General features: G+C 44.1%; 2 protein-coding genes across 6 annotated transcripts; one reads left to right on the forward strand and one right to left on the reverse strand.

The window, feature by feature from the left end:
* Window positions 1-1951: 1951 nt before the first annotated feature.
* Snx27 (sorting nexin 27) lies at window positions 1952-21149 on the reverse strand. Of its 2 annotated transcripts, none has more exons than XM_033473691.2 (7): window positions 20736-21149; window positions 6805-6942; window positions 6499-6723; window positions 5935-6245; window positions 5627-5865; window positions 5258-5539; window positions 1952-5185 (listed from the first exon to the last, which is right to left on the reverse strand). In XM_033473691.2, the coding sequence occupies exons 1-7, from the start codon at window positions 21065-21067 to the stop codon at window positions 5117-5119; spliced, it is 1596 nt and encodes a 531-aa protein (XP_033329582.1). In that variant the 5' UTR covers window positions 21068-21149; the 3' UTR covers window positions 1952-5116. The 2 variants fall into 2 exon arrangements, with proteins under 2 accessions (XP_033329582.1, XP_033329583.1); XM_033473692.2 differs by lacking the exon at window positions 20736-21149 and adding an exon at window positions 7010-7291.
* A 776-nt stretch (window positions 21150-21925) lies between these two features.
* Window positions 21926-27698, forward strand: LOC117222149 (Ubiquitin specific protease 8). 4 transcript variants are annotated; one of them, XM_033473685.2, is made up of 12 exons: window positions 21926-22066; window positions 22391-22709; window positions 22857-23224; window positions 23297-24206; window positions 24284-24453; window positions 24539-24677; window positions 24747-24896; window positions 25583-25819; window positions 25908-26012; window positions 26087-26293; window positions 26369-26721; window positions 26808-27698. In XM_033473685.2, the coding sequence occupies exons 2-12, from the start codon at window positions 22428-22430 to the stop codon at window positions 26920-26922; spliced, it is 3036 nt and encodes a 1011-aa protein (XP_033329576.1). In that variant the 5' UTR covers window positions 21926-22066; window positions 22391-22427; the 3' UTR covers window positions 26923-27698. The 4 variants fall into 4 exon arrangements, with proteins under 4 accessions (XP_033329576.1, XP_033329575.1, XP_033329577.1 ...); XM_033473684.2 differs by having other exon boundaries at window positions 21971-22181; XM_033473686.2 differs by lacking the exon at window positions 21926-22066 and adding an exon at window positions 22205-22348 and having other exon boundaries at window positions 22420-22709.
* The last annotated feature ends 1 nt before the right edge of the window (window position 27699 follows it).

The following is a 27699-nucleotide window of genomic DNA, read 5'->3' on the forward strand; positions in this document are numbered from 1 at the left end:
TATTTTATAATATATTATATATATTGTATAAAACATATTATATATATATTGTATAATATATTATATATATTGTATAAAATATATTATATGTATTGCATAATATATCATATATATTGTATAAAATATATTATATGTATTGCATAATATATTGTATAAAATATATTATACATATTTTATAATATATTATATATATTGTACAATGTATTATACATTATATAATATAATACATATATATTACATATATTATTTGTATATACAAACAGTTGAAAAATAATTCATACGCGAGCAAAGCAACCTGCTCGCAAAAGAATTATTCGCGAGTAAAATGATTCGATGATTTACTCGATCGAACAATTATCTACTCAAAAATTTATTCGAACGATGCCCAACTCCGCGGCTGTAGGAGTTTCGCGCCAGGGCCCGAGGTTTGCGGTCTCGGAGGCCATCCGAGACCGCGCGGAAGGTCGCCGGTTCGGAAGGCCTGAAACGGTCGAGAGCTGGATATTCGAAGCGCGGCGACCACTGGAGCGTTCGTTATACAATACGCGAAAAAATGGAAAAACAAGCGAGACAATTTATTACATAAGCGACATTGTATGCCGAGCGCCGATACCGAATCAGTGGAATTATGGGCACGAGAACTGTTCCGCGAGCGGCGGTTCGCTCGGATTTCCAGTGGTCGAGACGTGACAGAGATTTTCTGATCGACCGCGACGTTCTCTAAAGCAGGGGTGGCCGTATTTTTGATCACTATGGACGATTTGCTTTTTAAAAATTATAACAGGTACAACGTTGGCAATCAATCATTAAAAAATTTCCACAAAGTCAAAACAGTTTAATTAATGGAACCGAAACTGGAATGTTAAAATTTATCATAGTGAATGAAATTAGAACTCTTTCGTATACAAAATATGCTAGTCGAATTCGGTTTGTTCGAGTATATTACAATGGGAATTAATTTTCAGAGTTGGTCAAATATTAGTGTCGCCCATATGTGACCGACGCGGCGCTCAACGTGTTAAGTGATCATAAGTATTAATTTAACACTAGAACTAGCAAACCAGTCGGAGTGACTCATTATTTATTCCTTCTTTCACAGTTGCAGAAATTATAGAAACGTCTCAACGAGAAATCGTTTGCAAAACTATTTTACCGCAGCATATACTATGCCAGAAATCGTACAGAGTCTGAATAGATCAAACTTAAACACTGTTACAAAAGAATATGCTTCGGTCACGGTCAGAGTTCTAGTGTTAAAGCCAAAGATCAGTTTAAATTAAAAATAAACATAATAATATCAGACAGGCGGTCGCGACTAGGAACAGTTACACGGTCGGCGCTTCGGCCACCCCTGTTCTAAGGGATGAATCCCGGGTCCCGGGATAACGCGTGGAACGCTGAACACGCTGATTCAGCGAGTCACGAGATCGTAGCGAAATAATTCCACGCGTTAGTCACGCGGTAGGCGAAACGATAATGCGACGACGATTCAGATATTAACGAGGTTCGCTTAATAAAAGAGAAAAAAAGAGAAAAAGACAGAAGAGTGGCTCTTTTGTGATGACCGATCGCGGTGCACGCATTAAAACCGGTTTATGAATTATAAATACAATATAGTGCAATCGCTCTGTGTAATCTCGGGAGTAGTGGTGCACGGAGAGATGTTGACGCGAACCGTGGCGTGGACAGTCTTTTTTAATGAGAACATCACGTGCATGTTTATCGCGGTTGTTGTTGTTATTATTGCTCTTAAATTAGCCAGCACCATCGTTCCCGAGACTGCACGCGAAACACTGAAACCGCGGTCCGGACGCGGAGACGCGGTTGGAAGAGCAAGAGAACAACGCATTCCTTACGCCGCTCGAGTAAAAACAATATAATGCGAATAACGGAGAAACAAGGCAGAGCGTCGTAGCAGAATTTTAATAGTCGAAGAGAATTCAAGAAGTGATTTCTCTGCATTTCGTTTATTTCTCCCCGGTTTGTGAATAAGATGATTCGCAAAACAAATTCGAAGAGAGTACCGTGTTGTCGCTGATCCGGAACGCCGAGTCCCGCCGCGATGGCGATCGCCGCGCGGATCCCGGCGCCGGATGAATGAATTAATCGGAGCATTTCGTTATTTACGGGCTATATGATTATACATAATAATTCGTAATTAACGTCTAAGGAGTTTAACTGTAATGATATGGTCTTACTGTAACAATAATTAAATTATGCTACCTAACTTCGTCGTCCGACTCTCCCCGGACAGAACTTCGCTTTCGCAGCTTGGTTTTCATTAATGAAGTAATTAATAATTAATCGTGCCGCCCGCCTCGGTTTGTAAACCCATGGGAATTCGAATCGGAACACGGTCGTACACGCGGTGTCGCGGTTCGCTACGCTCGTTTTTACAAAAATACTATTGGGACGACAATAAATAATCATCAACGATCCGCGCACGTCTGCTGATTTTATTCGCGGACTAGGCGATCGCAATAAATATACACGTCACAAATAAATACACGCGGAACAATGAACGCCGATAAAATTTCTCGAGAAATTCTCTCTTCCTCTCTCTCTCTCTCTCTCTCTCGCTCGCTCTCTCACACGCATACACTTGCTCTCTCGTTTCCTCGCCTCGCCTCGAACTTCAATGAAGAAGACGCACCCCACCGTGTGCGATGCGCGTGTAACTTGGACGTATTTCATCTCACCGACCCGGCAAAATATACTCTTACGCTAAACGACACCCCTAATTTCACACCGCCGAAAAATCTTATTGCTGCGAATGTACACACCGAGAGAGAACGCGCTATCTCTCCCTCACACACTCTCTCTCTCTCTTTCTCTCTCGCTCGCTCTCTAACACGACGCGTGCGCTGTCCCGTTAATTATATAATTACTTCATCGATTAATGGAATAATACATCACAAAAAACTCATAAAAATCTAAACGGCTGCGTCTCTCCGACGACCGGCGGTCCTGCGACCGTCGGCCGCGGGGGGTGCTAACGCGGCCCGCCAATCGCGAGCCGCTCAACAACAGCTAGAACGCCGGCAACAACAGGTGTGTACGCGCCGCTCCGCACAGTTCCCGGGACAGAATTATTAATTATTAATTATTCACAGAACAAGAATTGTGGGTCGTGTTCGCCGCGCGTTCCCCGTTCGATCGGTCGACAACGGCAGGACCAACGAATCAACGCGTCCAGTAACATAACCGATCCTCTCGCACCCCCTGGCTCGCCAGGAACCGGCATCCGCGCGAACAACAGCATCCTCGCTCTTCCTTTCTACAGCCTACCCCCCCCCCCCTACCCCCTACCGCTATTCTCAAAACACATCGTTTCACAATCCACCCGGCGTCGCTCTTCATTCATCCAGAATAAAGTTTAAAAACATTAACGATTAGTTATACATCTATCCCTAGAATTATTATCTGCTGAGGCTGCTCTCGTTGCCGGCCGGTTCGCGAACCGTCCGGAGCGGGCAACGAAAGCGTACGCGATCTTGGGACAATCGTTGGCCATCGTTCGTCTCCTCTCGCTCGCCTAACGGCGCAACAAAACACGTAGCGCGTTCAACCCCTCGTGAACGTCTCCGTTTGCAAATCTTTCCAAGGATCGTCGGACAGGTAAAAATGCTACAAAAGAAACGTCGCATAAGCCGTTGCATCATCTACAGAAGACGGTAACGTGTCATTAGTTTCTATGCTCGAGAGAGAAACGCGACCGGCCAACGATTGTGCCAAAACAGCCTGTACAAGTTGTTCGTCGAACAATGGCGGAAGAAGTCTCGCTCCGGAGGACTCGCCGCGTAACCCGTGAACCGCGACGAGCAGGCCAAGGTCGTTCAAAAGTTCATCGGTATTCGAACCGACCAAAGACATTAAAATTACTCGTATATTCATATATATATATAATTTGTATATATATTTATATATCTTCATTTCGTTTTCTTATTATCAGCATCTATCCAACAGTGTCACTGAGTATTATCATTTATTACTTCTCCCATGGTTATGGCGTTCTCCACCGGTGTCTTCGAATGGCTTCATCGCCACTCTCCTGTCTCCGATTCATTCGGAGTAGTCGAGCCGTAGTGTGGTAGCCGATATTCTTTTCTTGAGTGTCCGCGCGAAACCGGAACCGCTCGCGACTCTGTGCCGACGTCTCTCCGGCGTGCAATAGTAAAAATATATAGCTCCCGAGGAAAATGATCGTCCCGCGGTCGCCCCGAAGTCCCCCTATGAACGGTCGCGACGATCGCCTGGACGAGTAAAACGAACGAGGAACGAAGCGCGCCTTGAAGAACGGACCTGCGCTGGATCGGTGCTTGAACGGAAAGCGAACGACTTAAACTAACACGTCGCGCAATAATACTTGTCGCCTGAGCTCCTTTCGCTCGCGCGAGAAAACCATTTTCCCGCGTACCTATGCGTTAGGCTAGTAAAGAGGAACGTCCGGTGATTCGTGGTCTCCCCGTGACAGAGAGAGAGAGACGCTCCGAACACCCCAAATGCGATAGCAACGAGCGATAGGCCAAAGGTTCGAGTCTATAGGCTGATGATCTTCAGCTCGGTACTGTAACCCCCTCTTACCCTGGATACTAACGTAATTCTCTTATGTCTTTTCCACCTTCCTGAAACTAGAGTGCTGTTTTACCATGAAGATCTCCTATGGTAGAGAGCTAATTCTAACGATGACATCTTGTTTGCCCGTGGTATTGGTTTCTGTCGCGGTTCGCCTGTATGTATGTATGTGTATGCGTTTACGTATGTTGCCTTGTAGAAGAGAATCGCTACCTTCACGGTAGAATATTTCCTAACCTGTTGCCTGTGTGTACGTGGTGTTTGCTATTTGATTTTAGAATGCGTGCGAACGATGCACCGTTCGCGGACGAATCGCGGAGACGATCGTCTGCGAACCTGACGAAACAATAGTCTGATATGATTTTGGATGGTGTCTTACTCGTCTCCCTGCGCTGAGTGTTCGCCTTAAAAAAGTAATCCTAATCGACGTGATCCGGCTACGAGGACAGACGCGAGCGAAACCTTCGATGAAACGGCACGGCATCCGTCGTCGCGTATCATAATGCACCAAACTTTTCGGACCTTAGCGGCGGACTGTACGTCATTCGCCTGGGTCGTCCCACTTCGCCTCTTCGGCTATTCGGTCGAAGCAGTCGGACAGGAACGTGTACTGCGAAGAGAACAACGATTTCAAGAGACTGTGAGAGCGAGTGAATCGACGATCTTCAGACAAGACACTTACGTAGGGTGTGAAGACCTTAAGCCAGCGAGGCGGACGGTTGTCCTGGCGCGTGTACTGGAAGCAGAACGCCATACCCTCCTCGTCTATCTCCCATCGGGTGATGGCGTTCCATTGGAACTCGACCACCTGAGACTCCAGGGTGCCATCCTCCTTTGCCGCGTGAAGCTTGAACGATGCGGCGCCTACGGCCGCGACCACGTGCCCTTCCTTCCTGGAGTCGCACGCGCAATGAGGGAACACGATGTCGCCGTAGCCGCTCAGCTCCTTCGCCAGCTTCAGGTACTGCGAGCAAAACACATCCGTCAGAAATCGATAGTAGAGACCTTCGCGGATCAAACTATGGAGACTCGGACTACTTTAGTACAGTACCTCGTGCTTCCTCGACGCGTCCTGCAGCGCCTTCAGCTGGTACAGTCGCTCGCCGGCGGTAACATGGCCCCTGTTCACTTCGTCTATAGTCTGCCAGAAGATCCAAGTCAACGCCTGCTCGCCGAGCGATCTGTTCACATTGAAGAGCCACCTCCGTATCGCGAGGCACGTCGCGCTGGCCGTCGAGTAGTTTTGAATGTACAAAGTGTGGGGGTGTTCGTGAGGTTGCAGCTTCCTTTCTGAAAGCACAGCAATCTCAGACATCGAGAGACCCGTTCGCGGACCGTTCTCACGGCGTACCAACCCACCGAAATTGTACTCGACGATCTCGAACAGATAAAAGTATTTCGCCGTCTCCGCGTCCAAGCCGACTCGGCTGCAAACCGCGTCGTACACGTCCCTCACCGAAGCGGCCTTCGCGACGGTCACCGTGACCACCTCTCGGTCCGGCAGCAACACCTTCAGGTCCACCGCCGGCCCCTGGTCGCCGTCCTCCTCCAATCTATCGGTGAGGAAGTCCTGCATGGCGTCGCTTTCGGCGATCACCCGCACCGCGCACACCTTCTCCAGGTACTGTTCCAGTCCCCGCCGCCTCGCGTCCAGCTGCTGCTCGCTCAATCTACAAACGAACGTCCATGTACACGGTGTCGCCGAAGTACGCTCTCGTCTGTAACGCTGTCCACGGTAACTTTGTCGAGGCTGCGGCGACAGCTGCGACGCCGGAACGCGAATCGGACGCGGTGCACGAGAGACCGTGCTCTTACCGTGGACAGAGTATAGCAAAGATGGCAACAGCTAGAGGGAGCGATATAAGTATTGTCAAGGTCCGAGACGAACTACCGTAGCCTTTTCTAGTATGTGAAAGTGCGTACTGGAACGGCCATTTCCCGGGCAGTTTCGGGAAGTTGAACCCGATGAACTCCTTCTTGAGGGCGACGTGCAGCGCGGCGAACTCTCTATAGCGTCGCGAGCACAGATGTCTGCCGGCCATATGGACGTTGAAGACCACGTAACGCTCGTGCCTCCTCTCGCGGACGTGGTAGTCGGGCACGCTGATGGGCAGCGACCGTTTCTCGCTGTAGTCCACCGACGCGTAACTGGAAGAACAAGACGGTTGTACATAATTGTGCGGGCGAGCCGAAGGCGATGAAGAAAAAACAATTCCGCGCCGGTGTTACCTCAGATCTTCGAACGGCTCCAATCGCTCCGCCTCCTGCGGCGTCACGGAGATGACGGTCAGCGTCAGGACGTCGCCCCCGGACTTGATCAAGTCGACCACCTGCTTGTGGGTGGCACCCTCGACGTTCACGTTGTTCCTGCAACCAGATACGGGACTGATCAATCCGGTGAACTCGACGGAGAAACGGCGAGAGCTGACATTACCCGCCGGCGATCGCCCGCAACGGCGAGTCCGCCACGCGGCGTCCATTGTCCAACCACTCGCATCGCACCGCGGTCACGTAGCAGGACAACATCTGTGTCGAGACGGCGAACGCGAGACACTCTGGCATGCCCGCCGATTTTCCTCGGCTGAACTTGCGCGCCGCGACGCGTGCCTCCGCGCGGCAAGGTTTCTGCCGACGACTTTCGCGAAAACAAGGTGATCAGCCTCGCGCGAATTCAGGACGTGAAAGGACGGCGGCGGCCGTTCGCGCAGCGGACACTAGCGACTAAATTCCCAAGACCCGCCCCCCTTGTTCTTTCTGCGCGTCGGCTTGGTGCACGGGCCCCTTCTTTCCCCCCTTCTAAGCAACTTCCACTATCTCCGATTCCGCGGCGAACCGAGTCCGCGGATAACAAGCCTTTTGCCACGGATCGACCGATATCTCGATATTTTTGCAACGCGATCGCGCAGCCCGTTCGCGGCGTTATCGTCGCGGCCGCGTGAATCCGCGCGGGCATCGACGGGATTCTGAATGTGGAGGAACGGCGTCGTTTTTCGTAACGGCTCTCGGTTTCGACGGGGAACGAGAACGAAAGTTGGGAATGACGCGCCTGGCGCGGCGCGCCGCGCCGCTCGGACACGTGGCCGCTCGTGACTGGACGATGCTACTTCCCGAAAACCGTGCGCGGCGCCCGCGGCACGGGTTCGGCCGTCCTGTAACCGTCCCGAGGCTATATCCACTGTGCACCGGGCTCTATAGGGTGGTAGCGTGCCCGACCGAGGCTTGCCGCATCCCCTTCTCGCAGACGCTCCTGCAGACGCATTCTACTGCAGGCGTGTTCTACTGCCGGGGTATTCTACTGCCGGCGCGGTCTACGATCTTCGTTCGACGCTACGAGCGAACGGATCTGTTAATAATAATTATTGTTATTTATTTACGGAAAGAAAAATCTCTTCGGAAAACATGCGATTCGCTCCTATGCCTTGCAGGTGACGCGGACAATTTTTATTTTGCGTAAACATCTGCGGTCTAGCAATGGCAAAAGAGTTGCAACTACAGTAATGTCTCTCTAATTGACGCTTAGATTTGTCTCCCTAATTGTCGCCCAAATTGCGCACTATAATAGACAATTTGGGAAGAGGAGACGCGATTATTCGAGCCTTGTGACTCGTTTTTTATGGTTATCGATTGTCAATAATTATTGATCTATACAATTATTATTTTATACGATTATTTATACAATTATTTTTACAATTATTTTATACAATTATTTTATACAATCTTCCCAGATTGTCCATTTTTCTGCACAGTTCGAGTGTCAGTAAGGGAAACATTACTGTAATTCTTCGAGCCTCTTGCGACTCGTTTTTATCGATCATTCTTTATTTGTTTGTTGCTTTTATTTTTTAGTCGTACATTTTTGTGCACAATCCGAGCACAATTCAATCGATTGGTAAAAATTGACTGTAATCGGAAAAATCGCTGCTGGAAACTCACGATCGCAACGACTGCGCACACATTTTCGAGCTTCTCGAGTATAATGATCTCCGCGAGGGTTGTTTCACGAGCAGTCTGCGCGCCGTTTCTCGCGCGACCGAGCCCGGAGACGGCGAGGTTTTCGACTCGTTCCGCTTTTCGCAACAACTTTTCCGGAGAAGAAACTCTCGCGGCGATATTTTTAACGGTGCATTCCTATTTTTACGACGAACCCTTTTACGAGGCGCGTCCGTGGTTACCCTGAATGACTATCGATGCAACAGTGAATCGCTAGCCCCGCTCCCTGCAACCCCCCCACTCGCCATTGTGCTTCAACTTCCCAGACCGCGTCGAAGTCGAACCGAAGAAAACGCCGCGTCGCCCGGCGTCTGCTATTGATCGAACGCAGAAATAGAATCATCGAATCCGGGGAAAAGCCCCGGTAAAAAATCGCCGATTTCGGTGCATCGTTTTCGATCGGATCGATGTTAGGAGCGATCGACGCACCGCGCTCGAAGGAGGAAGCTGCGACGAAATTGTCGTTCGCGTCTTCTTACCGCGTGCGACGTCGCTCGACTGTGAACGAGATAGCATTGTTGATCACCGGTAAACTGTGTTTGTCCACGATTCTTGTCGAGCATTATCGAACCGTACGAAAATGTGCCAAGATCATTTGTTAATCGCGCGCGCGATAACGACTTCATCGAACGGGGTTGATTGGACGCAGACGTTTTTAATCGCGTGAATTTTTAATCGGTCTGTACGTGTTCTGGCGACGCGGATTGACAAAATTCTGGTGAATTTAAATAATAATAATAATAATATTCTATTGTATTTATAAATATAATAACAATAATATTATTTATAATATTGTATTATATATTATATAATATAATATTATTATATTATTATTATATAATGTTATTATATTTATTATATATTATATATTATATAATATAATATTATAATTATTATAATAATAATAATATTATTAATGTTATATTTATAAATACAAAATATATATAATATGTATACTATTATATATTTTTTAATATTGTACGTTGTTATATATATTTTAATATTATATATTATTATGTATTTTTAATATTATATATTATTACACGATACTTTAACATTTTAAACAAAATTGAATGCGTTGCAATATTGAGTCGCATTAATACAGTTTTGTCGACTGTACAGCGTGCAAAGAAAAAATTCTTGTACCAGAATGCAATTATTTCTCAGATTATTAATTTGCAATTAATACAAATCGTTGATATTTCTTGAACTGTTGTCTTACGGCTTTCTCACAAATTTAAGAGATCAATATCAAAAATATATCCGAATGCAAACAAATAAATATATATATCTTCTCGAGACAATTAAAGCAGTATCTCGCGCGTCCACCGTTCAACAAAGTCGAAACGACCGAGTCATCGCGAGCTCCATCGACTCGTTTCCTGGAGCCGCAAGACCCGCGAGGCTCTAATCAGCAAAGTCGCGGGCGTAATTGAAGAGAAAGCTGAGCGTGCAGATCGCGGCGAATTCGCTGAACCGGTTAACACCTTCGCGAAAAACGAGATCGATCGTTCGCCTCTGGTTCTCTCTCTCTCTCTCTCTCTCTCTCTGGAATCATTTTCTTTCTTTCTTCGGAACGAAAAAAAAAAGAAGAAAAGGGAACACAACACGCGATCATCCCCGGCGAATTATGGATTCCGAGCGACCGCCATCTTGGCCTGGCGTGTGCTCTCGCGGAAGCAGAGCTCGTGGCACTTCGACACGAGGATAGGAATCGCGTTCCGTTCCCGTCGGGGATGTTACGTTGCTATTTGCCGTATACTCGGCCGGCTCCGAGCCTTATAAAAGAGGTCGCGCGCCGCGCGCTGTGTACATTTATCGGATCGATTCACGTTGATCGATAACGCCTCGCCTGGTAGGCCAGCATCCTTTCGAGCCGATCGAGGTCTCTCCTCGGATCGATCTGCCCACCGCCCACCACCGTAAATCCCGCGGCATCGAGACTGACATTCGCCGCAATTCCATCGGGGGGATAATGGTCTTGCGTGGACGAAATAAAGATCGCAGGCGAGGGATAGAGTAGACGTACCAATTATTGCCGAGTGTTCCTATTACTGCCGCTTTAATTGCCGGCAATAGAAGTAATAATAGTTCGTCGATGCCAACGGGAGAAACCCTTTGTTACACGGGGTGCAGAGAACGATAAGATGTAAGACGATATACAGAGAATAAATAAATAAATAAATAGGTGAATAATTGTAGAGAAACGATTGAAATTATTTTACTTGATAAAGAAGAAAGAGTTTCGTAAAAAGATCGCAGTGAGAATGAGCAGATGCCAACGGGAGAAACCCTTTGTTACACGGGGTGCAGGAGATAATAAGATGCAAAACGATATACAGAGAATAAATAAGTAAATAAATAATTGTGACAAACGATTGAAATTATTTTATTTGATAAAGAAGGAAGAGTTTTGTGTAAAAAGATCGCAGTGAGAATGAGCAGATGCCAACGGGAGAAACCTTTTGTTACACGGGGTGCAGGAGACAATAAAATGTAAAACGATATACAGAGAATAAATAAGTAAATAAATAATTGTAGAGAAATTATTGAAATTATTTTACTTGATAAAGAAGGAAGAGTTTCGTAAAAAGATCGCAGCGAGAAAAGAGCAGATGCCAACGGGAGAAACCCTTTGTTACACGGGGTGCAGGAGATAATAAGATGCAAAACGATATACAGAGAATAAATAAGTAAATAAATAATTGTGAGAAACGATTGAAATTATTTTACTTGATAAAGAAGAAAGAGTTTCGTAAAAAGATCGCAGCGATAAAAGAGCAGATGTACCAATTATCGCTGGTGTTCCTATTACTGCCACTTTAATTACTAGCAATAAAAGTAACGATAGTTTATAGATGTTAACGGAAAAAACCCTTTGTTACATAGGGTGCAGAAAAAAGTAAGATGCAAGAAGATGTATATAAAGAATAAATCAAGAAATAAAGAAATAATTGTGGAGAAATGATTGAACATTTTTTATATATATTTCACTTGTTAAAGAGGAAAGAGCTTTTTAGAAAATACAATAGAAAATCTTTTTGTTGCACGGTATATCGAGGATTATATATCTTGTGACATATTTAAAATGAGAAATAACGAAATAATTCGCTATTTAGAATGGAAAATAACGAAACAACTCATTATTAAAAATAAAGAATGCCTGAATAACTCGTCACAAGAAATTGCCATTGCACCAAATGCGATATCATTTTCATTTTCTCACGACCGCCTCGGCAATAATAATCCGAATCGAACGATTTCTCGCAGTATTTTCATGCTTTCGCGTCGAATTGAATTCGGCAGGGTCCGCTCTCGACCGTTTCTGCGTGCAGCGATAATTGCATTTGCTTCGCGGACGGTGCACGGTGGCCCGTTCACGCGTTGGTCAGCTTCTAACGAGGGCGGAGGGTGTAGGGGGAGAAAGAGAGAGAGAGAGAGAGAGAGAATCGTGAGAGAAAAATACTAAACGGGCTGGCTGCCTCTCTTCTCGCGGAGAAAGTGATAACACGCGCGAAGTTCCCGCGTTCGAAAGAGCACGCGACCAAGAGAGATCGGTGGAAGGGTTTCGGCTGGTTTGCGTCAGCCAGCGATTATGCAACGAATCTGGCCGATCGTCTTCCGCCTGGAATCCTCGCGCTGTTCCCGAACAGCTCGAAAGACGCCAAGTTCGAGCCACGAATCCTCGAACCCTCGAGGATTTCCGAAAATTCGAAGCGGCGGCCTCGCTCTCTTTGTTAACAATTGTCGCTTTTGCAGCTTTCCATTCCTCCCTCCGCTTCGCTTCTCCTCTGCTCGCTTTTCGGCAAATTGCACGGCCGATCCGACGTGATCGAGCCGGCTGCGATCTGCGGAACTAATTACAGTTCGCGGCGGTGAGTCTGCAAGTTTCCGTCGACTCGCTGATAAAGTGTCCAGCTCTCTCGGAGTACCTCGCCGGAATCGAAACACCGGACGCGAGATGCCCGTGTGCCGGGATATTGATCCGTTGCCGAACAATTCTCTATCCGTGATCGAATTATAGCCTCGCTTTGACGACCGGTGTCGCGAGAATGCGAGCGGGTTCCATCGGGACACGGCCGGTTTCCCCGAAATTGCTTACCCGCGGCAATTATTTTTGTCGAAGTAAGAGGAATTAACGTCTTTTTGAAGGATTCAATTCCAGGATTCAATTTCGTTAGATATCCGAAAGAATCCGTCCGTGAAATCCTAAAAATCCACGTTGCACACTTGTTATCTTATTATGTCATCTTATCGTCGGTTTTGCAAATATTACATGTTTCTTTTTTCATTAAAAAATGTCCCTTTCCAAGCTGCATCGAACGACTCGATTTTTGTCGAAGGGATTTTCCAAGTGCAACGAGTGAAATACTTCGTTCGCGAGTTTCAAAACTCGGAAATCAACGGAAAAAACGTTTAAAGAAAACAATTCTCCAGATTCTCAGAATTAAGGATTTATTATCTCAACCGCGGTCTGGTAGTAGACCAGTTCTTTTACCGTCTAAAAACAAATTCAGTCGATTCGGTCTACTTCGCGAAAAGCGATTGCGTTTCCGAACGCTTTTTGCCGGGGGTGGCAGCACCCCGTTGGCCAGCTTCGAACGGCGTCGGACAGCGTCGCCGGAATTAACGTTGCGGAACAGGTGTTGTTCCGCAAAAGATCCTTGAGTCCGAACGGTACGCGAGCCGGCCGTTAAATGTTAATCTAATATGGCGGCCTTGGCGGCCGGGAGAAAAATCCATCGAGATCGCCGTTCGGCACATGTGTTAAACACTTGTCTGAAGCCGCACAACCGGCAAACCTTTTAGGAACGACAGTCGTCCACGGGCGAAAGTAGCTGCCGCGGAGACCGAGAGATCCCGTCCCTAAAGGTCGTCTTTGTTTCCGTCTTACGTAATCCCGACTGGTTAATTGCATTATATAATTCCGGCGGCTCTGTGCTCGGGGTTTTAGGGTTCATTATGTGCGCAATGTCACCCGTGCAACGTTCTCCGCGCGCGGATAGCCCCTTGGATCCGCCGAGATCTTGCGGATTTTTCTTAAATTTCTAGGCAAAAATGGAGAATTTGAGAAGAGAAAATAGGATTATTGGAGCCTTGCGCGTCGTTTTTACAGTCGTCGATCGTCGATAATTATAAAAACGAGGCGCGAGGTTCCAATAATCGCACCTCCGCTTCCCAAATTGTCCATTTTCGTGCGCAATCTGAGCGCGGATTAGGGAGAAATGACCATAGACCGAGCGTGAATTAGGGGAAATGACCATAGACCAAGTGCGAATTAGGGAGAAATGACCATAGACCGAGCGCGAATTAGGGAGAAATGACTATAGACCGAGCGCGAATTAGGGGAAATGACCATAGACCAAGTGCGAATTAGAGAGAAATGACCATAGACCGAGCGCGAATTAGGGAGAAATGACTATAGACCGAGCGCGAATTAGGGGAAATGACCATAGACCAAATGCGAATTAGAGAGAAATGACCATAGACCGAGCGCGAATTAGGGAGAAATGACTTAGAGACCGAGCGTGAATTAGGGGAAATGACCATAGACCAAGTGCGAATTAGGGAGAAATGACCATAGACCGAGCGCGAATTAGGGAGAAATGACTATAGACCGAGCGCGAATTAGAGAGAAATGACCATAGACCGAGCGCGAATTAGGGAGAAATGACCATAGACCGAGCGCGAATTAGGGAGAAATGACTATAGACCGAGCGCGAATTAGGGGAAATGACCATAGACCAAATGCGAATTAGAGAGAAATGACCATAGACCGAGCGCGAATTAGGGAGAAATGACTATAGACCGAGCGCGAATTAGGGAGACATGACTATAGACCGAGCGCAAAATAGCAAAATTATCGAATCAATTCGCAAATATTACAGCATCTCGCTCTCAGCTCACTGAAACGACTAAGACAAGAAGGAAATGTCTACGGCGGTTCCTACAATTTGCAATCAACAAGGACCAATTTTTATTTCGCACAACGATCCGCGTAACTTCCGCATTGTTAACCTTCGAACTACCAAATAAATCAAAGCGACTGGTGTCCGGCTTTTTCTTCGACATTCCTTAATACTGTGAAAACGTTTTTGTCCGGCATTTTTATACGAACTTCTTCGCTCGAGCGTGCATTATATAATAAAAATCGCAGGAAAGTCCGCGGAGAAAACAGCGACGACGACAGGCGACGAGAACAAAGGCCGAGGTAGATAGGAAAAAGAGGAGACACGTGCGACCGAGCATACTTTATCCGCGAAGCTAACGGTATCGCGAGCTCGTTCAGGTTGCTAATGTTAATCGCGTGGTCGAAGGCGAACGGCAGCGGAAGCAGCGATCGAGAGAGGCTCGCTCGCTGTGTCTGCTGGATCGTTCCCGTGAAAATGCCGCGCGTTCCCGACGGAAAAGACCTTGATAGATCGATCGACCGATCGATCGGTCGATCCATAGATCCGCTCGCCGCTTCCCGGCGGAAGCGTTCCCCCGTGAACGGGTCGCGTCGGGTCGCCTACACGCGGATTAATAAAACGAAAACGACGGCACGGAACGAAGAAGACGTCAAGATAAATTGCTCGACTCGCCGTCTCGTCGGGACGCGACGGAGTCGATCGAATCCGCCGCGGGCTAATCGAATGTTAATTGCCTCCGCGGCTGCCGGCATTTTTCCTCGTCTCTCTCTCTCTCTCTCTCTCTCTCTCTCTCTCTCGACGCGGCATATGCGAAACCGCGCGCTCCGATAAAGAGACGGCTCGCGACGAATCGACTAATTCGCTGGATAGCCTCGATTTTTAATTAGAAGACGAATTTCGGCGGACGATTCGTCTCGTGCGTCTCGACGCGTCGTCACTTTTTCGCGACTCGCCGTCTCGCACACGTCGCAATTTATTCTCATGCTGTAATCGCCTCGTAACGACAGCTCTGTTACATCTGCCACGGGATCGTTTTCGGATCCGTCGCGTTCGATTCGAGCCGACTCGATGCCCGGCATCCGCTCGCAGATTTATTTGCGCGTCGGATAACGACCGCACTTCGACGCGGTGCAATTTCGACCCGTGGAGAACGGCTCGCAGAAACTGATTCTGCGAATGTGTTCCCGAAAGTGGCGTCGCTCGAACGATTGTTAACGTAATTGATATTGTACGATTGTTGAGCAATCGTTAATAATAATAATAACCGTTGATAATAATAATTGCTTGCAAACATATTGCTTCTTTTCAAAATTATAAACAACGTCACGGATTGCCCTCGCCTCCCCCCCTATTTATTATAAACTCGAATAATAGCTCACGTCCAATACGTAGCTGCCCGTTAATCAGAGCCGATGCTTATAAGATTGACCTCAGATTCCGTGACACTGTTACTAGAATTTATAATTACATTAATTCAGTAAGCCGCGACATTGATCTATTTACCAGATGCGCCGATGAATGTAGGCAATCGGCTCTCAAAATCGCCGATGCGGCCCGATCGAAGGTAATATTTTATCGTGAACGAGTATTTTCTTATTTATTTTTATTGTACAGTAGGCCGCTATAGCCTGTCCAATAAATAAAGAAATAAAGAAATAAAGAAAGAAAGAGAAAAAGAAAGAAAGAGAAAAAGAAAGAAAGTAATAAAGAAATAAAGAAATTATGAAATAAAGAAATAAAGTAATAAAGAAATAAAGTAATAAAAAAATAAAGAAATACAGAAAGAAAGAAAGAAATGCAGAAATGAAGAAAGAAAGAAAAAAGGAAAGAAAGAAAGTAATGCAGAAATGAAGAAAGAAAGAAAGAAAGAAAGAAAGAAAGAAAGAAAGTAATAAAGTAAAAAAGAAAAAAAGAAAGAAAGAAAGAGAGAAAGTAATAAAGAAATACAGAAAGAAAAAAAGAAAAAAATACTGAAAGAAAGAAAGAAATGAACAAATAAATAAACAAACAAATAAATGATAGGTTTCGCCGCAGATGAAGAACTAAATGAAAGAAAAAGAGAATAATTAATCGGGACGTGGTATTCGGTTATAGAAGGGAACGGGCTCGATCGAGAGTCTCGCTCCGCTTTTCGAATACATCTGAGGCTGCTCGAATAAAAATTGGATCGTTCGTCTGTAGAGAGCTAATGCGAGGGTACAAAAGGCAGCGGCGCGATCCGAATCGCGCCCGGCCGACCGGGCCGGCCGGCTGGCGTACCTTATTTAATTCAGATTCGTTAATGAACGGCTCTCGCGGCGGCGCTGAGAATGATTCCAAGGACCGGGGCAAGTGGCAGGAAACATTGTGCCAATTTATGGTTCGATTAAAACCGGCGCCGTGAGAAAGAAAAACGAAGAAAGTTCGCGAACAATGTACAGTCCGCGCGAAATCGAGCGGAGGCGACGAACAACGTTTCTGGATCTGCGTGCAGGACGATAATGACGCGTTGATGGACGATGATGTCGATCGAAATATCTTAGGAATCCTTGCCGGGTTCCGAATTCGATCCTGTTTGCTTTCGTCGCGACCGATACGTGTTTACATTCGCGGCCGCGACGGCACCCCGACACCTGTTTTTTTCGCGAGAATATCTCCCAAGACAATATCTCGGGAGAGCACGTCCCCGCGATCGTTCAATGTTTTTGGAACTCGATCTTGCAGGCTAACGGCACCCTATGCTAATTCGGCGTGCAAACTCCAATCTCGATTATGTCCAACGCCGTAAGTGATTTCCGGAAGATAAACCATTCGGGACGGTTGATTCGTGATCGTTGCATTATCGTTTTCCTTTTCTTTCTTTTTTTTTCTTTTTCTTTTCTTCTTTTCTTACCGAGCGGCGACCAACACCGAGAAATAACCTAACCGTATTACATAATATCTGGACGGATTGCGCATTGTTTGTGTTTATCTTCGATCTAGTGGTCAACGGGTTAAACAAATTACCCGGGACATCCGTAAGCAACGCGGAGACATCGATTTGGTTGCGTGATTTCATTGGTAGAACCAAGAATTATCTCCGGTTTCACGGAAATCGTCGTTCGACATTTTTATTTCATTTGATTTCATTCAATTTCATTTGATTTCATTTGATTTCGTTCAATTTCATTTGATTTCGTTCAATTTTATTTCATTTAATTCAGTTTTATTTAATTTCATTCGATTTTATTTAATTTCATTTTACTTCATTCAATCTTATTTTATTTCGTTCAATTTTATTTAACTTCATTTGATTTCAGTCAATTTCATTTTATTTCATTAAATTTTATTTTATCTCACTCAATTTCACTTGATTTCATTCAATTTGATTTCATTTCATTTTATTTCATTTTATTTCATTTTATTTCATTTTATTTCATTTATTTATGTGTACACATATATACGATACTCGCGCACACGTACAACGATAAAGAAAGAACGCCAAGAAGATATACGCGGTGAGATCTCATTAACAAAGGTGTTTACGGCCTCGACGTTGAGTTAAGAATCGTTTGAAACGCAGGTGTGTACATAATTAGTCGAAAGTGAAAATAAAACGAACGGAATACATACATACATACATACATACGTACTAGGGCGTCGGGTGTGTAATATCTTATTGCGTTTTGTTTCACCGGCGACGAGATCGCGAACAGAAATTCGAAGCGCGGACAATTAAAAAATCGTGGGATCGCGTTGCACGCGACGATTTCGTGTGGTACATACACACGGTATCGCGTCGACGATAATGCCGGGATCCCGGCGGCGAAAAGCTGGCGGTCGCGTGCGAATCGCGGATCGAAAATCGACGTAGCGATGACGTTTTCATTTTGTAAGCCGACGCTGCGTCCTGTTACAACCACGATAGTAAGCCGATGTATCGCTGATCCGACGGTTTTCGGAGTCGTTTTCGGCGTCACGCGAATATTAAACCTTCCGTTAAAAAAACGTCAAGGGACGAAAACCCACAAACCCGGTATTACCAATTTATTCTATAAACAAGCTACCATTTAACCCTTTGCACTCGAATGGTGCACTCTGAGGCACCACTAAAATTTGTTACATCACGTTTCAAGATCATTTCTATATGAACAAAGTTTAGATTTAAAACATTGTTAAGAGAGCAATTGTTGCGCGACTCCCAAGAGTCAATTTCATACGCATAAAATGCATTTTTCCATATAAACTGAAAACACTGTAAGTTAGAAAAATAATTTTATATTTACAGTTAAAATAGCTACGAGTGCAAAGGGTTAACACTAAACCTACCAGCAGCAGTAATACTAACCGGCATGTACTGCCTCATAAAAGTGAGAAGACCGAATTTATTCAGAATTTGTAAAGTATTTATTATAAAACTTGCTCCAATAATATAACTTATTCAGAATTATATTATTATATTATATTATTATTATTATAATATAATATTATATATTATGTTATTATTATTATAATATAATATTATATATTATGTTATTATTATTATAATATAATATTATATATTATATTATATTATTATATTATATTAATTATATTATTGCAGTATTAAAAAAGAATAAGAAAGCGGTCACTTTGACCGCGCTAGATTTAGCGTTAATCTAGGATCATCGGACGGTACACCCTCCGTTTTGCCACCCCAAAAATATCCGCGGAAACGAACGCACAGCGTTACTTTTGCAATCGAGAGAAACTAATTCGTTTATCGAACGAATTCCGTGAAAGGGGCACGCGGAAGAAACCCTTGCGAAGAGGCGATTTCAATAATCTTTCCAAGTTTTTCAAGATTCGTATCCGCCATTTTGTTTAACGGCGAACCGCCCCGCCGTTTGTTTCGCCGAACGACGAACAAGTTCGAATTCCTATCCGTTTCCCGACGGCAAGCAATCGTTCACGGCGACAATTTCCAATCGAACAACAACAGCGTGTATTAATTATCTCCCGAGATAATTCGTCGCGGTTATAAATTCATTTTGTCACGCTTCCTCCGGTTCGCGTCCGCCATGTTGGTACCGCGCGATTCGATCATAAATCATACGCGTCTAAGATTTAGCCGAGCGAGCATAAACGACGTCGTCGTGTGTGGCGCAACGTGTTCTCGGGGTTGAACGCGGGGTTCCAAGCTTTGCATACCGCAACCCCGTGTCGCGCGCGTACGCGCCGAGATTTCTCCCCGGATAATTCCGTTGCCCTCCTTGGGGCTACGCATAATTCCCCCGAGATCGGACCGGTCTGTACGATTCCGTGGCCAGACACCAGGCGAATGAAATAGATTCCACGGACGGCATTGTTGTCGGTCCAATTCATTTCGATCGCGAAAACCGTGCGCGCACACGCGCCTCGCTCTCTCGAATCCAACGCGTTCGAAATTGTTTGTAAATGTTCGTTTCAACTAAAAATAATCGAAGCTGGCCGTAAACGCGGAACAATGGAAACGGGCCGCGGTTATGTACGGTTTTGTTGATCGGCGTATCCGGGAATGTTTCCACAATCTCTGTGGAATTTGGACGGAAGCCGTCGGCGAAACGGTATTTTGCATACTTTGACAGATCGGAGTAGGGTCCGGGATCGCGAGGTCTCGGTTAACGAGCACGGGTACAACAATGGTACCCGGACGGGCACCTCGACGGACAGGTGGAACGCGGATCGTGCCAAGAATCCGTCGTTTCTTCCGCGGGTAAACAGCCCACGGTCTGTCTAACCAGTCGAATCGATTAAAGCGAGCGTTATGCTATCGCGTTGCCACCGATATAATATATGTATATGTATATATATATATATATATATATATATATACCGGAGAGTGTACACGGAAATCGTAGCGCGGCGTCTACGGTGTCGTACGTGATGACAGCTGCACAACACAACAGCACAACACACCGGTCTCTCGAAGCCACCGGATTACATATTTCGTCACGTAGGAGAGAGAGAAAAAAATCCGCGACACGCGCGAACTGGAACGAACGGTGTACGGCGAAAAGGACCACGAGCGAAATCACGCGACGGAGAATAATAATATAATCGCGAGCGCGAGAGGCTCCTGGAGATAACGATGAATCTGCGTGATAACTTTTGAGAGTCGCCTCTAAATCGTTCGACGGATTTTTCTCCTCGCTGGTGGAACGTTAGACGGTACCCGTTTGACAGGTACAGGCACGCACGTCGATCGCGGTTACTAGAAACGCTCTAAAATCGACACAAAAGACACGGATACCGTTGGAGGGAACGTCGTGCGGTACTCACACTTCGAGGATCCGGTCGCCTTTTCTCACGCCGGCCTTCTCGGCAGCACCCCGAGGCAGCACCGCGCTTACATGCTGAAGCGGCGCGTACAATTCCCCGTTGATGCTTCTCAGTTGTCCACCCTCGCTGACCTGGCCGCGTACGTTGAACCCGAAACCAGTCTCGGTTTTGTAAATGGTGACGCATCTGGGCCCCTGTCCGATTGGGTTCCCCTGGTTCACCGGGTGCTGAGGTACGCGCCCGTTGTTGATCATCGTCACGCCAACGCTCCTCGTTACGTCCTCGTTCGCGGCTGGCAACCGCTGCTGCTCCTCCGACTCGCAGTCCGCCATCTTACTCTCTGACCGCCCATTGATGTTCCTCTCGTACGCGGATCCGCCGCGAGACTGCGCCCGCGTCGACGCCACTCGCTTCGCTCCTTCCCTCTGGGCCTGCCCCCACCCCGTCCCGTGAATCATGCGCACGCTAGATCGGAAACCCGGTGCTCGTTCTCGCGAACCTGCCTTTCTCCATCTTCCTTTCGCCATTTTTTTTTTGTTACTAGACTGCGGATTCGATGACGCATTTCTGGCGAAATTCTGTAAATATATACAGAGCTACGAAAGCGTTAAAAGAATCGATTAACAAGTCTATTTTGAACAAATCCGCTCTAGACGTCGCATCTTAAAAAGAATAAAACCTTTTTGTTACACTGCTTTTAATTTATTGATAGTATATTTCTTATATTTATAATTTTATTATATATTTATATATTATATTATATTTTGTATATATTATATATTATATCTTGTATATTTCATTTGTTTTCATTGCTATATCGCGGCTCTAGCATATAAGTAGATCTTTTTGTAAAATAAAGATTGTATACATTGCAAAATATAAAAGCTATTACAACTACAATTTGATTTCTTCCTTTAATAATTTTGTGTAGTTATAATTACTACAACAACATTCGTAGTTTCTATGAATCTTTTCACTGTTTTCAATTCTTACACAGCCATTTTTGCCAGAAATGCATAAAATTCATAGTCTAAATGCAAAATATCATGAACGACGAACACCTTGGATAAACTGCCATAAGTATCGCAGAGTTATTCTTCTTCTTCAGTTTGAAATGCAAACGAGTTCTACATACATTGACAGTCTTAACCACGGTGTATAACTGTGGTCTTGACAATTGACACGTCAGTAAATTTTGCGAGGTTACTTTTGAGTCATGCAGTATAATTCCATAGCGGTGTGGAAGTGGAGATAATGGCAGATGACAGATGGCGTCGAAGTGTTTCGTACCAAGTGTCACGTTACTAAAATGTTGGATAGCTATGGGAACGGTACGTTAATGCAACCTAAAAGATTCAACAGTGGTTAAAGTGTCTACTAAAACCTGGCGTTTCTGTTCATAAATGGAAATGTCACCTCGTTTCACTCACTCTACGCTATTGTAAGGTATAGTAACCTTGACAGTAACCATACGCTTACGAAGTGCGGACAACAAAACTGGATAATCCAATTGCAATCGCATTAGCGGTTCTGCGACAGTTCACTTCAACATTCTAAAATGCGTGTTTGCTGACTGCATCGATTACCATCGTGTGCTTTGTTCTTAGCAAAATGTAAGTATCGTTCCGTTTAGTAATTTTCGTTTTCATTCATAGATCTTCGTGACACACTGTCGTGTATACAGAGGCAACGATGTTGAGCTCAAAGGTAACCGAGAAAGGGACACTGAAGTACACCAGCGTAAACGACCTGTTACAAAAAGCAAAGGTCGATTACAAAAACAAAAGACCGATTGAAGTCTCGAAAAGGTTACCCATCATGTACAACAAAGCCGAAGAGAATGGGAAACAGGGGAACGAAGAGGATCAGTACATCATGCTGAGAAGATGGCTGAATTCTATAGAATGGTTGAAAACAACGCACGAGTACAAAGACGACAAGATATACTCACTGACGCATTTAAATGTTAATCAGGTGGGAAATTGTATATGATTTATATTAAGTTTATTGTTCGCAGATAAGGGTCTCTCGAATTGTAACGTCTTGAAGCGGCAGGCAATAGTTTGATACACTGTCTAGAGTAAAGACAAGTGAAATGTATATATCATGTTTACATTGTAGATCAATGAAGTAAAAAAAATGCTTGCAGTTTTGAAGACAAAATTAGACACGAGGTACAAGCAGCAAGCGAAAGCAAGAATATTAGAAAAGAGCACTACTTTGGAGAAAATGGACATTGATAATGATGCCGGGATCAATTCTTTTATGTCCTCGCTTGACGGTCCGATACAACTGCCAGAAACTCCAACCAGAGATCCATTAGCTGGTGATAACGAAGAGATCATAAACTGTGAACAGCTCTTTCAATTGGTACAAGACTTATACGGCAGATATTTGATAATCGACATTAGGTCCAAGTCGCAGTATGAAAATTCCAGAATAAGGTCCAATAAATCTGTCAATATTCCAGCCAGTGAGATAAAGATCGGGTATGCAAATGATATTTCTTTTTACCAGAAAGAATCTTATTGTGTTCTAACGGTTTTATAAAATGATTTCAGATTATTAGCACAGCATTTCGAAAAATACCTCCGTAAAGACAAAAAGGCTTTGCAGTTGTACAGAGAAAGATCAGCCCAGTATGTGGATGTTACAATTTTACTCGATTGGAACACGTCGAGCAAGACTCTGGGGCTGAACAATCCACTAAACGTGCTCAGGAAGATTTTAGAGAGCTGGGACCCTGGCATACATAACAAGAAAGTTACTATCTTAGATGGCGGTTACAAGGAATGGTTGACACGCTATCCGGCGTATACAACAAACCCTAATATCGTGGAGCCTAAATTAAATAATACTTCGATGGAAATATTGGATGACATTGAGTACCCTGAATGGATACACTTCGACGACGAGGATAATCTGAACAAAGCACGCGAAAAGAAAATGTTTCTCTCGAAGTCTGTAAATAAGGAAGAGAATGCGAGGATAAACGTTTCCACGAATGAAATAGGCTATAAGCAGATGGACGTGGAAATACGTAACAATATTGCTTCTATAAAATCGAACGACTTCATGAACAGTGGTTCTACTAAGATCAACACTGTGGAATTGGAGAAAATTAATGTTAACAACGATGTTTGGAAGGGATTAAGCGAAACTCCGTCGAAGCTCGAACAGGAAAGGAAATTAAGTGCGAGGAAGAAAACTAATATCTCCGTGAAACCGACTGTCGATCGCAGTAAGAAACCGGTTTTGTTAGATGCGTCCACGTCCGAAGCTAAGACTGTGCTGAAATTACTGCGGCAGCTGAACGAACTTGCGAAAATCCACATGCGTTTGGAACAGGACATCTTGGAACATGAACGTTCCTTGTACGTGCAGTATTTTACCGAGTACGAAGAATCGAGTGAAGAGGCGTACATTCGCGGGAACAGTTTGAAATCTCTATGCCGGAAATTGGAGGAAAAGGTAGCAAACGTTTAACATTGTAAACGAACAAAATTGAACGGAGTAAAATAAATTACAGCTTCACTTTTATATAATAGAAAAAGGAGTACAAGAAGCTCGAAGACGAACTTGATAAGTATTATTCGAGGCCTGAGCCGATCGAGTTCAATCCTGCCGAAGACATGGAGAAACGCAACTTGGAATTTAGTCTCGGTTCAGCAAAACTGGACATGAAGAATATAGCCAAAGCGAGAAAGAAGCTGGGAGAGTAAGTCTTTCGTTGAGTTATAAATAAATTCCTTCGCAAGCGTCACAGAGAGAATTAAATATTTTGTATTTTCTCATTTATACAGGAAAACTGCGAAGAATGAATTCAAAGACTCGTCAAATAAAACGGATACTAGTATTCACAATGAGTCTTTAAAATCGGATGGTTCGTCGACGATAAGTGGTGGTTTGGAGCGATCGTATTCTAGTCCGAATTTGCTACAGGTATCTATCTTAAATTGGAAAACTGTTTGTATAGTTAAACACATTGAATAAATTATTTTAACCGTTTAGCTGATAGATCGCAAAGCACCAAGAGTGGACAGGACGTCGAAGCCACAGATTCCACTGCATAGTCAAAACGGTTTACACAGCAATGAAAAAGTGTCTCACATTAGTTGGGCAAATCGTGAAGAAAGGATGACACCTGTTCATGGAAGTGTGGTACATATCAAACTAAGATTAGAGCCTATAATATTTATAAAATATTGTTTCCGGTAGTACACATGCTTTGGATCTACGTGGTTCCTCTTCTCGTTAGAATGGACACGGAGATTCAGTTAGTAGATAAACTTTTCAATCGCTAAAATGATAAATCAGAAATTACTCTAAACCCGCGACGCGAGAAGGCACATGAGCACGAGAAACCAGCACCTGTAAGGCATCTGAATCCAATTTGATAGTAATGCGTCATGTGCATCAGTATTTACGCGGCCAACGTCACATTAATAATAGATACCTGTTCATTCTTTATTGAACCTCTGAGTGAGGCCACGATTCTGTATGTTTTCTTTTTTTCAACTCCCAACTGTGTACAGTGCGCGTTCATTGTAAGCTAGAATGTTGTGACAGATTTTTTCTAACATTCTGAAGCATGTAAAGGAAAGTTTCATTATTGTACTGTGCACCGAAAAATGGTAAACTCGTCTAGAAAATTTGTGCCTCACTTTAATGTTCACTATTTCCGAAAGGTAAACGAAAAGATGAATAAGATTCTATCAGTGTGATCAATTAATTGCATTAACATGACGAAACATCGAATTTTTGAAACAGTGTAAAGTGTTTTTAATTTTACTGTGATCTGGTTAATGTGAAACTGTTTGGAAAGTGTGCTGACGTTTGTGTTACAGCATCCAGGCATAACAGGGTTAAAGAACTTGGGGAACTCGTGTTATATGAATAGTATTATACAATGCTTGAGCAATACGACGCATTTAGCCAAGTATTTCACTGATAACTTGTACACCGACGATCTTAACACGAATAACGATAACAACACGCAAGGTCAAGTCGTAGAAGAGGTAGCTCAAGTGATTAAAGCCCTTTGGAGAGGCCAATACAAGAGCATATCTCCCCACGATCTTAAGGTATATTCGATTCAATATTAAAAAAGAAATGTAAACGATGCTAGAGAAATATTTTTGTAAATTGAAACGCAAAAATTGTAATTTCCAGATTGCTGTCGGACAATATAAATTGCAATTTGAAAGTTACGAACAGCAGGATTCCCACGAGTTTCTGACTTTCCTGTTAGATTGGATGCACAACGATTTAAAAAGGGTACGTACGTCTCTGCGTACCGTGTATTTTATTACTTTTCAGACCGCTTGACACTGACCGTATTATATTCGCAGAAGTGTAAGGTGCCCTTAGATATGACTGTTGCAGAAGAAGCGTGGGACAAAGCAATGGGATCTATGAAATCAATAATATCTGACCTGTTTTTTGGTCAGCTAAGGTCCACCATTATGTGCAGCTTTTGCAAACAAAGTAGCACTACTTACGAAAGTTTCAACAGTTTGACGACATCGTTACCTCATTCCAACCGGTGTACATTAAACGTAAGCGCGAATCCTCCAGCATTAATTTATAGCATAACCGATTGCCTAGCTTTAAACGGATCATTTTGCTCGCAGGATTGTATATTACGATTTGTAACCGGTCAGAAAGTAATCGGTTGGAAGTGCCCGAAGTGTCAGACCCCGCGGGAGGCTACGAAAAAGTTCGATTTCGTTAAGCTCGCGCCTATAGTGGTGATACACTTGAATCGTTTCGCTGAGAGTGGTGGCTGGCTCGAGAAGAGGAACACTGCTGTCGATTTTCCTCTGACGGACTTTAATTTGAAACCATATTTGGTTACAGACAGCAACACACCTACAATTTCGAACATTCGTAGCTATAATTATAGTTTATACGCAATGTCTAATCACTATGGAACCATGGAAGGTGGTCATTACACGGCATATTGTAAAAATGCCACCCAGAACAAGTGTGTATACATTTTCTAGTCATGTGTTATATTTTCATTGTGTTATTACCGTCCACGGATAACATGTTTTCCCTTGCCTTTTTTAGATGGTATAAGTACGACGATCAGACAGTAACAGAAGTTACGACGAACCAAGTGAAATCGCAGAACACCAGTGCCTATCTCTTATTTTATACGTCGTTTTCAAGCAACATTATTTAGTATCAGCATAAACAGCCGCGCGACGTGGTTATCCGAATTTATTACTTAAATAGTCGTAAATGTTATGTAACAATGTAGATATTAAATATTTTTTGTATGTATGTGTATTAAATATGTTATTACAGGCTGTTCGGTGCTGGGGTATGCAAACAATATGTAAATAAATAATCGTAAGCAGACATGTTATTTCGGTACGCTAAAATTTTTGTTGCGTCTCGTGACTTTCGAATTGTATTGGAAAATATTTAAAACGTCACTTCATTTCACTGGGCACGGTACTGCAATGTATTTCAGTAATGTTGTTACACTTTTGTAATTTAGTTACTTTTTCTTCATTCCTCTATACTTTTGCAGAGAAATGAAACTTTGTAAGAAGAAAAAAAAAAGTATTCTATGGTTTATTTAAAAACTCATTGCACATTGTGTAAATTATTGTTTTTCGTTGATGTTTCGCATCTCTGTGTGTGTGTGCAAAACCCGATCAAGAACAACGATAGATAATTCTGCGATGTTAATTTTATGAAGCACTTCCGATTGGTCATGTTGTGTTAAAACAGCCGAGACATTGTTTTATAATGTTACTGTTTGATGAAGCTGTGATGACCAAACGATTGTCCAAAACGTAGAGAGAGAGAGAGGAAACGCATTGTGTTCAAACATTGCTTGTGAAAATATTGTTGACAAATCATTTGATATTCATTGGACATGATGTTTCGAAAGTGCCATCTCTAGTGTGCTTATTTTGTATATGAAATAAACATTTTCAAGCTTATAAAC

This window comes from Megalopta genalis, chromosome 3 (assembly GCF_051020955.1).
Source record: "Megalopta genalis isolate 19385.01 chromosome 3, iyMegGena1_principal, whole genome shotgun sequence".
Classification (NCBI taxonomy): domain Eukaryota; kingdom Metazoa; phylum Arthropoda; class Insecta; order Hymenoptera; family Halictidae; genus Megalopta; species Megalopta genalis.